Source organism: Salmo salar, chromosome 09, assembly GCF_965601325.2.
Source record: "Salmo salar chromosome 09, fSalSal1, whole genome shotgun sequence".
NCBI classification, from domain to species: Eukaryota; Metazoa; Chordata; class Actinopteri; order Salmoniformes; family Salmonidae; genus Salmo; species Salmo salar.
In genome coordinates this window covers 87,742,805-87,757,813 of record NC_138299.1, presented here as the reverse complement: position 1 = coordinate 87,757,813, position 15,009 = coordinate 87,742,805, and the positions used below count along the sequence as shown (strand labels likewise).

At 42.1% G+C, this 15,009-nt stretch overlaps 1 protein-coding gene across 1 annotated transcript; it reads right to left on the bottom strand.

Moving 5' to 3' along the window:
* On the bottom strand, positions 1-10,491 carry cab39l1 (calcium binding protein 39, like 1). Its single transcript, XM_014212851.3, has 8 exons — positions 10,311-10,491; positions 9,265-9,429; positions 8,805-8,969; positions 8,353-8,471; positions 7,926-8,094; positions 7,596-7,721; positions 5,066-5,209; positions 1-4,115 (listed from the first exon to the last, which is right to left on the bottom strand). The coding sequence occupies exons 2-8, from the start codon at positions 9,379-9,381 to the stop codon at positions 3,924-3,926; spliced, it is 1,032 nt and encodes a 343-aa protein (XP_014068326.1). The 5' UTR covers positions 9,382-9,429; positions 10,311-10,491; the 3' UTR covers positions 1-3,923.
* Between the last annotated feature and the right edge of the window lie 4,518 nt (positions 10,492-15,009).

Below are 15,009 nucleotides of genomic sequence, written 5' to 3'. Positions count from 1 at the left end.
TGTAATAAAACAAACAAAGATGTCTTCATTTTATTTATGCTTCCACACTTTAACCTTTTAAAATAAAGCTATGTACACATTTAATCCTCTCCCACAGTAAATAAAATAAATCCAAACACGAGGCTTCGTGAAAAAGGTAAGGCACAACATACATTTTACAGTTCAAATTCTGAATCACCCAAAAATAATTTAGCCTTGACAAAACTTGATCATTTTTGTATGTTGTCATTGAGTTATTATAGTAGCCAAATAACCACAAGTCTGAAAATTATCAGAAATGTTTTGCTTTATATTTGATTTCCTCCAAGAAATTATTCAGTTTAAAGTTTTGATCAAACATTGATTAATGCTTGGTCTACCACAAAACAGGTGCTATGGAATTCCTATAAATAACAGACTGTGGGCTGATTACAATGAACGGGATTAAGCCTACAGTACTACTGGACTAAATTGCACTTTTGGTAAAAAGTCCTGGAATAGTTAATATGTATTCCATTCAAGGTTTATCTATATTCAATAAATCACATTTGCCGTTAATAATTTAATCTGGGCCTGTGAAGTTGGCGTTGTTTGGGACTTGAAATACATTATTTCCCCCCCCCCCCAAAATCAGTGCTCGACTTGGGCAGGAGCTAACCGGAGCCGAGTAACAGCACCTCAAGTTTTCTACTGCTGGAGCTCCTGTTCCTCTTACAGAATTTTAGCTCAAAAGTATTGAGGAACTACGGCATCTACATGTAAACAGAACCAGCACCCAAAATGAGTACTGACACCCATCTCAGTCAAGTTAAGCACTGCCCCTTATACTACCTTTGATTAAGAAGATTGGAGAGGTCTATACCTCCACATACATGGTCTTCCCAATAAAATTGCAATTCTGAAAGTAAGGCAACATTCATACTTGTGTCCTCTTACTCAATATGAATTGAAATTTGAGGCACCCAACATACATTTAGTTGAAGATTCTGGTTTTCTCCTTAAAGAAAACCAGGTCCCACTCCCTGTTGAAGTTAATACAAAACCATTGACATATTTAGCATGTATAATACAAACCACTGCTCTTTGTCCAAAATATATTTCCAAGGAAAGTAGAGAAAACAGCCCTTATGAACTCAAAACCCCATGAGGTATATACTAGAAAATTGTGCAGACAGACACCATATTTTTTTGTAATCTGTTATTATGCAATTTAAGTGACACTAGGTAAGGCAAAATGCTGTCATTTCATGAGAAACCCATTTTGTAGTTCATCTGGACAACATACAATGTAATTATTGATTGAGGTATTGATAGGTCCTAAGCTTGAGTAGAGAATTGAGGAGTGGCCAATTAGGTGCAATTGATACAACATACTTTACATTTACATTTTAGTCATTTAGCAGACGCTCTTATCCAGAGCGACTTACAGTAGTGAATGCATACATTTCATACCATACATTTTTTTCTGTGCTGGCCCCCCTGTGGGAATCGAACCCACAACCCTGGCGTTGCAAACACCATGCGTTGCAAACACCATGCTCTACCAACTGAGCTACATTTAAGTTTGACAGTGCCGATCATTATGTGCATTCTGTGGATTCTTGACCAGTGCGTCTGGCTGCCTGAGAGAAGCCCTGAGAAGCAGCATGCAGCTCACAGTAAAGCCCATGTTTACTAGAGTATCAGGACTGGGCGGATTCGGCACCTCTTAATCAGTACAGTGTTACTTTCGTATTGTATTACTCGTCCCATAGATACTATGTGTTAGTAATATTGTTGGAGGGTACATCTCATCTTAATATTATTTAGTGATCATTTCTAAAAGAAAAAACACCTTCCTAACTTACACCAGTTCCTAACTGCACATGAAAACTAGCAAGCGTCCGTGCCAGGAGGGAAAAAAAAAAAAAAAGAGTGCCATTATTGGGATCAATCAGACTAAAGAATGGATGGCTGCCTAAGATCACCCTGCAGCCTAGCCTGGGCCCTACTAAAACCATCTTTAGGTTCTATTATAGTCCACTAGCCTGGGCCCTACTAAAACCATGTTTAGGTTCTATTATAGTCCACTAGCCTGGGCCCTACTAAAACCATCTTTAGGTTCTATTATAGTCCACTAGCCTGGGCCCTACTAAAACCATCTTTAGATCCATTATAGTCCACTAGCCTGGGCCCTACTAAAACCATCTTTAGGTTCTATTATAGTCCACTAGCCTGGGCCCTACTAAAACCATCTTTAGGTTCTATTATAGTCCATTAGCCTGGGCCCTACTAAAACCATCTTTAGGTTCTATTATAGTCCACTAGCCTGGGCCCTACTAAAACCATCTGTAGGTCCATTATAGTCCACTAGCCTGGGCCCTACTAAAACCATCTGTAGGTTCATTATAGTCCACTAGCCTGGGCCCTACTAAAACCATCTTTAGGTTCTATTATAGTCCACTAGCCTGGCCCCTACTAAAACCACCTTTAGGTTCTATTATAGTCCACTAGCCTGGGCCCTACTAAAACCATCTGTAGGTCCATTATAGTCCACTAGCCTGGGCCCTACTAAAACCATCTGTAGGTCCATTATAGTCCACTAGCCTGGGCCCTACTAAAACCATCTTTAGGTTCTATTATAGTCCACTAGCCTGGCCCCTACTAAAACCACCTTTAGGTTCTATTATAGTCCACTAGCCTGGCCCCTACTAAAACCACCTTTAGGTTCTATTATAGTCCACTAGCCTGGGCCCTACTAAAACCATCTGTAGGTCCATTATAGTCCACTAGCCTGGGCCCTACTAAAACCATCTTTAGGTTCTATTATAGTCCACTAGCCTGGGCCCTACTAAAACCATGTTTAGGTTCTATTATAGTCCACTAGCCTGGCCCCTACTAAAACCACCTTTAGGTTCTATTATAGTCCACTAGCCTGGCCCCTACTAAAACCACCTTTAGGTTCTATTATAGTCCACTAGCCTGGCCCCTACTAAAACCATGTTTAGATCCATTATAGTCCACTAGCCTGGGCCCTACTATCATATCATTGATTCATGTTTTCATATAGTGTTTTTTACTGTCATCTCTGATGGATGGCTCCTATTAGGACAACAGTTGCTGCGGACTCACGTCTTTGAGCCTTCCATTGTCACTGTTTGTCATTAGGAGATGGACTGAAGATAATTACCGTGTTATCAACTAAAAATTACAATGGCCTACTCTGACCCAAGAGTCTATCCAAAGCTAAGCAATAAACCAACATATTATGGAATTAGTTAAGTATGGTGTCAGAAACAAGACCACTACAAAATAAATGTTAACTGAATAACCCCAGCAAAATAATCTTTATTTTTATATTCTAATCCCTAAAATATCATATAGGACATCTGTCTTTAAAAACTTACAAATCCATTTCAAAGTTCCTGTAAGGTTTGGGGAGTCTGTGTCGGGGAGAGTGTATTCTGTTTTGTGGACCACTTATCCTGATTTCCCAGGAAATGGCTCAGGTGTGCTGCTCTTCTCATTAAATAGGCTAATGGTGCGTTTAAGGTTCAATATACTATCTGATAAAGTGCATTGATTTCATACCTAGTGGCTGAAATAGATCTATGGTTTAACTAACAGTTCTCGGGTCACTCTTGTTGCGTGTGCCTCAAAATCCCCTCCATTCCCACATGAGCATTAGAAAACGTAAAAGAATGGGGGGGGGGGGGGGGGGGGGGGACTTTGTACAGTATATTGTTCCTATGTTTGAAGTTAAGAGAAGGGCAGAGTACTGGAATCTAGTTAAGTATGCTTCTCTCACTATCATTCTCTCTCTGAATACTCCAAGGCCCCAACCAAAATCACTAGCATCACCACAACCTGTGCTTTGGCGCTGTCCCCTGCCTGTCCCCTCTGGTGCTGTCCCCATGCCTGTCTCCCTCATGCCTCCTCTGGTGCTGTCCCCATGCCTGTCTCCCTCATGCCTCCTCTGGTGCTGTGGGCCTCTTCAGGTCGCGGATCTGCTTGATCAGGTAAATCTTCTCGTCGCAGAACTGCTCGTCCTCGGAGCGGTCTCTCTGGAAGCGGCTCAGGAAGTCCACCAGCTTGGCCTGATTCTTCAGCAGGATGTCCAGCACCGGCTGGGTCTTGTTGGGGTTGGCCACAAACACCTAAGACCAGACAGAACAGGGTTAGTGGGGTACCTATAATGATTTTTATGCTGCACAAGAATTGCCCTTCAGGGACAATAAAGATCTATTGAATTGAATAGCGCTACAGCATGACAATCTATTGTAGTTGGTCACCTGGTTAATGTACCTTAGTATACACTACCTGGTTAATGTACCTTAGTATACACTGAGTGTACAATACATTAGGAACACATGCTCTTTCCATAACATGGACTGACCAGGTGAAAGCTATGATCCCTTACTGATGTCACTTCATAAATCCACTCCAAATCAGTGTAGATGAAGTGGAGGAGGCTGGTTAAAGAAGGATTTTTAGACAATTAAGACATGGATTGTGTATGTGTGCCGTTCAGAGGGTGAATGGGCAAGACAAAAGATTTAAGTGCCTTTGAACGGGGTATGGTAGTAGGTGCCAGGCGCACTGGTTTGTGTCAAGAACTGAAACACTGCTGGGTTTTTCTACGCTCAACAGTTTCCTGTGTGTATCAAGAATGGTCCACCACCCAAAGGACATCCAGCCAACTTGACAACTGTGGGAAGCATTGGAGTCAACCTGGTCCTGCATCCCTGTGGAACGGTTGCAACACCTTGTAGAGTCCATGCCCTGAAGAATTGAGGCTGTTCTGAGGGCAAATGTGGGGTGCAACTCAAGGAAGGTGTTGTTAATGTTTTGTACACTCCGTATATGCTAATTGGTTAATTTCTTAAAAAATACAATACTACAACCGTATTAAGTTATAACTAAGTTTTAAAGGCATGAATATTTCTGCATCCTCTATAAAGACAGAATTGTAGATTAGGGGATGTAAATGTTAACATGTATTTTAGATGAAGTAACCCAAAACGGTGGAAAATAGGACAGGCAGAGAATGAGCTCAGAATCTGCACCCTCAGCCTGCACCCTCCGAGAACACAACACGTCTACACACCTTGAAGACGTGGAAGGCCTCAAACTGGATGTTGCGGCTGTTGTCTCTCAGCATGTTCATCATCAGCTTCAAGTTCTCAGCCCGGCTGATGTACTTGGTCATCACAGTGAAGTTGTGTCTGTCCAGAAGAAGCTCTCCCAGGAGCTGCAAAACACTTTGTTTAGTAATAGAAAAAGGGTCATCATTGTTTTTAGGATAAGTTCGGAAGATACAGTGCATTCGGAAAGTATTCAGACCTTCACTTTTTCCACATTTTGTTACAGCCTTATTCTAAGATTATTATAATTTTTTTTATCAATCTCCATCAATCTATACACAATACCCCATAACAACAAAGTGAACAGGTTTTTAGAATTTCTGCAAATGTATTAAAAATAAAAAACAGAAATAACTTATTATTCAGACCCTTTGCTATGAGACTCGAAATTTATCTCAGGTGCATCCTGTTTCCATTGATCATCCTTGAGATATTTCTAAACTTGATTGGACATGACTTTGAAAGGCACACACCGGTCTATATAAAGTACCACAGTTGACAGTGCATGTCAGAGCAAAAACCAAGCCATGAGGTTGAAGGAATTGTCCGTAGAGCTGAGAGACAGGATTGTGTCGAGGCACAGGTGTGGGGAAGGGTAACAAAACATTTCTGCAGCATTGAAGGTCTCCAAGGACATAGCGGCCTCCATCATTCTTAAATGGAAGAAGTTTGGAACCACCAAGACTCTTCCTAGAGCTGGCCGCCTGGCAAACTGAGCAATCGGGGGAGAAAGGACTTGGTCAGTGAGGTGACCAATAACCTGATGTTCACTCTGCTAGAGCTCCAGAGTTCCTCTGTGGAGATGGGAGAACCTTCCAGAAGGACAACCATCTCTGCAGCACTTTACCAATCATGCCTTTATGGTAGAGGGGGCAGATGGAAGCCACTCCTCAGTAAAATGCACATGACAGCCTGCTTGGAGTTTGCCAAAAGGCATCTAAAGGACTCTCAGATCATGAAAAACTAAATTCTCTGGTTTGATGAAGCCAAGATTGAACTCTATGGCCTGACTGCCAAGTGTCACATCTGGAGGAAACCTGGCACCATCGCTACGGTGAAGCATGGTGGTGGCAGCATTATGCTGTGGAGGTTTTTTTCAGCAGCAAGGACTGGGAGACTAATCAGGATCGAGGGAAAGTTGAACGGAGCAAAGTACAGGGAGATCCTTGATGAAAACTTGTTCCAGAGTGCTCAGGACCTCAGACTGGGGCGAAGGTTCACCTTCCAACAGGACAACAACCCTAAGCACACAGCCAACAACGCAGGAGTGGCTTCGGGAAAAGTCTCCGAATGTCCTTGAGTGGCCCTGCCAGAGCCCGGACTTAAACCTGATCGAACATCTCTGGAGAGACCTGAAAATAGCTGTGCAGCAACGCTCGCCATCCAATCTAACAGAGCTTGAGAGGATATGCATAGAAGAATGGGAGAAACTCCCCAAATACAGGTGTGCCAAGCTTGTAGCGTGTAAGTCGCTCTGGATAAGAGCGTCTGCTAAATGACGTAAATGTAAATACGTAAGAATTGACTATGTAATCGCTGCCAATGGTGCTTCAACAAAGTACTGAGTAAAGGGTCTGAATACTTACGTAAATGTAATATTGCCATTTTTATTTATCTTTTCATTTGCAAACATAACTTTTTTTGTCTTTATGGTGTTTTGTGTGTACCGTAATTTCCGGACTATTGAGCGCACCTGAATATAAGCCGCACCCACTGAATTTAAAAAAAATATATATTTTGAACATAAATAAGCCGCAGGTGCCTACCGGTACATTGAAACAAATTAACTTTACACAGGCTTTAACGAAACACGGCTTGTAACAAAAAAATAAAAATTAGCAGTAAGCTTTAGTTGTCTTTTTGCACTGAGTCAATTCCTCACGCTGCTGTTTCCAACGTCTTATCATCAACTCATTAAGACCAAGCTCCCGTGCAGCAGCTCCTTTTCCTTTTCCAACAGCCAGATCAATCGCCTTCAACTTGAAAGCTGCATCATATGCATTTCTCCGTGTCTTTGCCATGATGAGGGTGACAAAATGACTACCGTAATCAGAATGATGGGAAGTTTGAGAGCGCTCGATTTAATCTAAACAGTAAACAAAAAAGTTGTTTGACCTTAACCCGTTCGGCAATTTCATTGGTCTAATGAAAGCTTCATGCCGCCCAAAAAAAAACTGAGCACGTCACAGAATGTGTTTTTTTTTTTTTAGAGCGGGAAAAATCCATATATTAGCCACATCATTGTTTAAGCCGCGAGTTTCAAAGCGTGGGAAAAAAGTTGCGGCTTATAGTCCCTAAATTACGGTAGATTGAGGCTGCAAAAACGATTTAATCCATTTTAGAATTAAGGCTGTTACAAAATGTGAAAAAAAGTGAAGAGGTCTGAATACTTTCCAAATGCACTGTATTTCTGTTACAGAAGAAATGTATCAACGTGAGAGGTCTAAACTAACTTAAAATGTTGGGTTTGGTGACAGTGATAACAGAAAGTACCTTTAGGGACTGCCGTTTGGTGACATAATTCTCGGAATGCAGTAGCTTCTCATATTCTGTAAACACCCGGTCATAGTTGGTCTCCAGAAAATCTGCACACATAATCTTGTGTCTCGTGAGAAGATCCTAGCAACATATTTGAGAGAAAAGAACAGGATATTACATAACATGCTAAGCACAGGAGATGTACACAGTACATCAAGCTGCCTCACACTACAGAAACAGGAGATACACTCCTGCCCTATGGGCCATTCTGGCTCAGACAAGGCTTACTTTATAGTAAGCGCTAAACACACAGGACATAAAGCCATGAGAACAGCAGCCATTTACCTTGAATGAAGCGAAAGCGTCTGAGGCGATGTCGAAGGTGGAGAACTCTACATAGCGGAAGAAGCAGTAGAAGTCCTCCGAGAAGAGAATTGTGCGGGCCAGGGGCTCATGACGCAGGCTCTCCCGTAACATCACCCCACAGTTCAGAGCCACCTCCGCACTCTCGTACCTGCAAAGTTGGGATTCATGCCACTACAACTCAACACTACTATGTGGGTGTGTTTTGATTAAGAATGATTCTTTAAGAATGATTCATATAGTATATGTTGAGGCTGTATGCATGGGGGTCTGTAAATGAACAAACAAGCGAGTTAAGAACCTACAATCACACTTAATGGGTACATACCTAACAAAAAAAATATAAATCCATGCTTCTTGCTTATCTAGCTGATCTAACAGATGGCAGATGAGCAGCTTTGAGACTCACCCTTTCAGCAGCATGAAGAGGATCTGTGGGTGCGAGGAGATATACTCAACCGTGGGCGTACGGGTGCCAATCTGGCGCCGCACAATGTTGCTGAACAGATGCACCACATCCTTCTTTCCCTGGAGGACAACAATGAGAAACATTACATGAGAAACATTACAATCAATGAAGGAGGGTGATATGCACATCCCCCCCAAAAAAGCTGATAAAGGTATAAGAGGCCCACACACAGAATACTGTGGCTCCCCAAGTCCCTCTAAAGCACTGTGGAGCAGAAATATTCTGTGAGTGGACCTCTCAAACACCACAATCAAACAGTGGTGTGTGTGATGGGTGATCACATTGTCTTTATGCTCCTCCCTCTTCTGTATTGATTTGAACTATCCACTACTCTAGCATGAAGAATCAATTTCACCCCCAGTATAAAACTAATGGCTAGAACATTTCCCCACCTCAAAATCAATCCTCTGCAGGTTTGCGATGAGAGCAATGAGGAGGTTGGTGTTGTACAGCTCCTGGGCCAGTTGGGCCACTGCCTCCGTTTGGGGCTCCTTGTCCCCTGAACCACACAGCACCTCTTTCAGAGATGATAGGTTCTTAGACACGTCTTCTGCAACCTGGAGACAAAAAAATATGAGGGAACAACACTTAGTTAATAAAGCCTGAAAGGGCACCCTATGCCCTATAATATAGTGAATTACTTTTAACCAGAACCCATATAAGTCTCTGGTCAAAAGTAGCACATTATGCAGGGATTAGGGTGCCTTTTTGGACACATCCAATGACTCACAACATTGCTATATGAAGTTGCAGTCTGGATGCTCATATGTGAAAGACCAACTTTAACCAACAAATGACCACAGACAATTTCTACTGTGCTCTCAAAACAGCAGTCCACAGGTATCACCTGACCTTTTCAAATTTTTTGCTTTCTGCCACATCCAGCTTTTCCAAGTAAGCTACGTTCTCCTTCAGACTCTTCACAATCTCCGCAGGGTTCTTCTGAGACTTCCCGAAGGGGAACGGCATGGTGACAAGGAGATGAGTCTGGTTGTAGAGTAGAAGGCACCGCTTTCCCTTTGGATAAAATTGACAACAGACAAATGATGAGCTATTACATCAATACACTGCTTTCATATTTTGAAACTACAGGTCTGACAGATCATCATCACAGCAACAGCTCTGCATCTTGGCCTTTTCCTTCACTGAAAGATTCACATTTTAAGTGATGTTGTTACACTTAACAGCACTCCATGGTAACTAAAAGATCAATTCCTATCCTGACAATGACACTATGCATCCCTGTAGGCCATATTGTCAGTTACATAACTCGTGGTCAGATAATAGAAAACAGAATGATCAGATCCTAGCAATCAACTGGGTCAAATCGAATGCAGGTAGGTATTGAGTTAGAATGCAGGTGTCTATCTGAAACGATACTGGGCTAGTTCCCACCCATAGCCAAAGGGAAACTATTAAATGGGTCATAAATGCTTTCCCAAAGTAATATCCGGTGTGTCACTCAATAGAACGTGGCAATGGGTTTGTTGAGAATTCGTTTGTGCTGATGTTGGACAGCTAGCTAGTCTTCTTTTGGCTGGATAGATTAGTTTGCTGACATTGTGCCTTAACCTATACGACACTGACAGCTAGCTGGCTAAGGTTAACAAGGCAGATTCTCATCTTGGCTAGTTAGAAAATTCGGCTAGGTACATTAATCTGAATCAAATTGATATAACCACGATAACACATTAGTCAAATGCAACAACTAGCTAACAACTAGCAACTTTCTTGCAAGTTAACAGTCAGGATAGCTAACGTTAGGCAGCTAGCTGTCAGTGTAATATAGATTAATGCACAAATTAAAGGAACGAGCAATTAAACTCGCAGCTGGAATGCTACCTAGCGAGTTTAGCAAACAAGCAAACATTAGCACGCTAGATTTTTTTGACACTCACCAAGCTTAGAAGGCGACTTTTTTTAATATCCTGTAGGAAGTGTAGGATATTTAAAGGTAACTTATACTAAACCTATACACCACACCTATTTAAGAAATTCATATTTATTTCTCGTGACCTAAAAAGTATTTCTGCTGGATAATTATTGTCAGACAACTTCCCCTATCGCCTAGATCTAGGGAAGAGGGGCGGGTATGTTATGACACGATATTTAAACCAATCAAACCGAAACGATGGAATGACACGCCCCCAATCCCCCGAACCCCCAAAAAATGCAACAAAGTTGCATTGATATGGTTAAACGTATCAAAAAGTATAATTTTTTCCAATTACAGTAACAAATGTATTTATTTGAGGATACATTATAGCATAGCCCGGTGTCATAGACTAGACATAACCAGTCATAGTAAGCATTTATGTACCAGTTGCAATACACTTGGAACCTTATTTGAAAAGCTTAAAGTCAGTGGTATCAAGTACTAAAGACTTATTCACACCTGAAAATAAAGTGTCTTTCCACCTATTATAGGCCTACATAATGACAAAACAGTATTGGCAAAACATATCCATCTATCTAAGGGTACTGACATTTTGTAATATGCAGAAACCAGGTTGTCCAGTTGTACATGTATGCTGTTTAAATAACTCATATTCTTACAAATACTTATTGGGGGCAAAAGTAGTGCACTGCTCATTTAATAGTGCTGTATTAGCGGACCGATATAGCACCCTAGTGAGGGCAAAAATATATATTTTTCAGCACCCTAGACTGTAAGTTATTTGACCTCTCTGAAATGAAAATGGATGGCCCTCCATTTTTACCCTACCCTCCATGAATGCTTGAAAAAAAAACAAGTGACCCTTCCATATACCCAAATTAATAATTAAAACATAAAGTGGATAGCAGAGAACATGCCTACACTTTACCCTAACTCCTAGGACCGACCAGAGCCTTTAGATATGCAGTTTTAGAAAATGTTCCTCGTTTTGTAAGCATTACATGGCAAGTAGCCATAAGATTGTGGATTCACATTCCACTGCAGACAAGGGTAGGGGTGAAAAGATCTCCATTATAATAAAATCACTGTATGAATCCATCATCTTACTTGTGATCCCCCCCCAAAAAAAAGCCTTTTATGAACGCATTTCATGCAATTCTACATAATTCTACATCAATGGTGCCATGTAAAATATTTTAATACCACAAAAGAGCATGCATGACAACAAATGAGCGCATGCTGCAGAACCAGAGAGGTTGTGATTTCTATACAGGCAATTGTTAAAAAAGAGGATAGTCTAAGTTTGGAACAGTGATAAAGTTGTCTATCAACTGTAAAAATGGAGCGCAACAGAACCAGTTACAATTGAAGTATCTGATCATCAATGAATTGGAGAAAAAGTCATTCATATTTTAACACAGCAGTCGCATATCATCGGGTAGGCCTATATGCACGTAACTTTTTTTCATTTGGGAAACAACCATTTTCTAATTTATACTATTTTATTCCATGATATTGTTGCAACAAAATAGATTTATGTTGACTGATTAGTGCATGGGGATATAAGAGCATCTGCTCGGCTAAATGAACAAACTAGGCATGCATATCTCACTGCATGATCCTCAAACCAAACACTGGCCAAACTCACGTCTCTAAAATTGAATTCAAAGGTGTAGCCTAAAAATACATTTTTCATTTAGTTATTATTTAATTCGAAGTAATTATTTTTTTAAATGTCATTTTATACATCCTAAATAAAAAATGTATAGGCATGTTGTTGAAGTGATGTTGGTGATGTGCGTTGAAATGCTGAGCGCTCCTGCAAGCCTGTAGCGTGTCACAAATGCTTCACAATTTATTTCTTAAATGGTTGTCACACCCTGATCTGTTTCACCTGTCTTTGTGATTGTCTCCATCCCCCTCTAGGTGTCGCCCATCTTCCCCATTATCCCCTGTGTACTTATACCTGTGTTCTCTGTTTGTCTGTTGCCAGTTCGTCTTGTTTGTCAAGCCAACCAGCGTTTTTGTCAGCCCCTGGTTTTCCCCAGTCTCTCTTTCCTCGTCTCATCCTGTCCTGACCCTGTACCCATCTGCCTGACCACTCTGCCTGCCCCTGAGCCTGCCTGCCTGCCGTCCTGTACCTTTGCCGTAATGAACATTGTTACTTTGACACGGTTTGCATCTGGGTCTTACCTTGATACCTGATAATGGCAGGCTATAGCCTTGAAATAATAACAATATATTGCCTAAATCTGTAGTTCACAAACTTTTCATAGTCCCGTACCCCTTCAAACATTCAACCTCCAGCTGCATACCCCCTCTAGTGCCAGGGTCAGCGCACTCTCAAATGTTGTTTTTTGCCATCATTGTAAGCCTGCCACACACACACTATACGATACATTTATTAAACATAAGAATGAGTGTGAGTTTTTGTCACAACCCGGCTCGTGCGAAGTGACAAAGAGCTCTTATAGGACCAGGGCACAAATAATAATATAATAATAATCAATATTCAACCATCTTTCATATAAAACCTTATTGGTTCATCGGAAATTGTGAATAACTCACAACAGGTTAATGAGAAGGGTGTGCTTGAAAGGATGCACATCAAATCAAATCAATTGTATTTATATAGCCCTTCTTACATCAGCTGATATCTCAAAGTGCTGTACAGAAACCCAGCCTAAAACCCCAAACAGCAAGCAATGCAGGTGTAGAAGCAATGCAGGTGTAACTCTGCAATGTTGAGTTGTATTGGAGAGAGTCTCAGTCTTAAATCATTTTCCACACAGTCTGTGCCTGTATTTCATTTTCATGCTAGTGAGGGCCGAGAATCCACTCTCACATAGGTACGTGGTTGCAAAGGGCATCAGTGTCTTAACAGCGCGATTTGCCAAGCCAGGATACTCTGAGCGCAGCCCAATCCAGAAATCTGGCAGTGGCTTCCGATTAAATTCAATTTTCACAGAACTGCTTGTTGTAATTTCGAGGCTCTCTTGTTCAGATATCTGTAAGTGGACTGGAGGCAGAGCATGAAAGGGATAACGAATCCAGTTGTTTGTGTCATCCGTTTTGGGAAAGTACCTGCGTAATTGCGCACCCAACTCACTTCGGTGCTTCGCTATATCACATTTGACATTGTCTGTAAGCTTGAGTTAATTTGCACACAAAAAAATCATACAATGATTGAAAGACCTGTGTGTTGTCCTTGTTAATGCAGACAGAGAAGAGCTCCAACTTCTTAATCATAGCCTCAATTCTGTCCCGCACATTGAATATAGTTGTGGAGAGTGCCTTTAATCATAGATTCAGATCATTCAGGCAAGAGAAAACATTATCCAGATAGGCCAGTCGTGTGAGAAACTCATCATGCAAGCGGTCAGACAAGTGAAAATTATGGTCAGTAAAGAAAACTTTAAGCTCGTCTCAATTTTTTTTTTTTTTTAAATTGTCTCAATACTTTCCCCCTTGATAACTAGCGCACTTCTGTATGTTGTACAAGCGTTACATGGTCACTGCCCATGTCATTGCCTAGTGCAGAAAATACACGAGAGTTCAGGGGCCTTGCTTTAACAAAGTTAACCATTTTCACTGTAGTGTCCAAAATGTCTTTCAAGCTGTCGGGCATTCCCTTGGCAGCAAGAACCTCTCAGTGGATGCTGCAGTATACCCAAGTGGCGTCGGGAGAAACCGCTTGCACGTGCGTTACCACTCCGCTGTCTCCCTGTCATGGCTTTTGCTCCATCAGTACAGATACCAACACGTGCAGCAGCTACGTTTGGCTACATATGGACCATTAGTGGAATTCCCGCGAGAGAGTAACGGATAATGTGATTGGATGTTAATTATTTGACTAGGCTACCTGTATTTGACATTGTTGTTATTTTGCTGAACACTAGATGGTTTAATTTTATTTTTGGCAGTGAAATGAGGCTACTCAGGCGAGAAAAAACCTCACCCAAATGTATAGCTGTAACGGCCGTCTTTGGAAGAAGAGGACCAAGGTGCAGCGTGGAATTTGTTCATCTTTTATTTTGGATGAAAAAGGCACTTCAAAGAAAAACAAACGACAGCCAAACAGTCCTGTCAGGTATCCTAACACACTAAACAGAAATTAACTACCCACAAACCCCAAAGGAAAACAGGCTGCCTAAGTATGACTCCCAATCAGCGACAACGATGTACAGCTGTCCCTGATTGAGAGCCATACCAGGCCAAAACAAAGAAATACAAAGCATAGAAAAAAGGACACAGAATGCCCACCCAAATCACACCCTGACCAAACCTAAATAGAGACATAAAAAGGCTCTCAGGTCAGGGTGTGACAGTAACCCCCAAAGGTGCGGACTCCGGCCGCAAAACCTGAACCTATAGGGGAGGGTCTGGGTGGGCATTTCTCCGCTGTGGCGGCTCTGGAGCAGGACGCAGACCCCACTCCACCACTGGCTCACCCCACTTTGGTGGCGCCTCTAGAGCGGGGTCTCTCGACTCTGGCTGCGCCGGAAGACAGGCGGGCGACTCTGGCTGCGCCGGAAGACAGGCGGGCGACTCTGGCTGCGCCGGAAGACAGGCGGGCGACTCTGGCTGCGCCGGAAGACAGGCGGGCGACTCTGGCTGCGCCGGAAGACAGGCGGGCGACTCTGGCTGCGCCGGAAGACAGGCGGGCGACTCTGGCTGCGCCGGAAGACAGGCGGGCGACT

Coding starts and splice junctions, on each gene's coding strand:
- cab39l1 (XM_014212851.3), bottom strand. CDS start 9,381: ATGCCGTTCCCCTTCGGGAAGTCTCAGAAGAACCCTGCGGAGATTGTG. Junction 8,472..8,804: donor TGCAGAGGATTGATTTTGAG/GTGGGGAAATGT, acceptor GTTGTCCTCCAG/GGAAAGAAGGATGTGGTGCA. Junction 8,095..8,352: donor CTCTTCATGCTGCTGAAAGG/GTGAGTCTCAAA, acceptor CCAACTTTGCAG/GTACGAGAGTGCGGAGGTGG.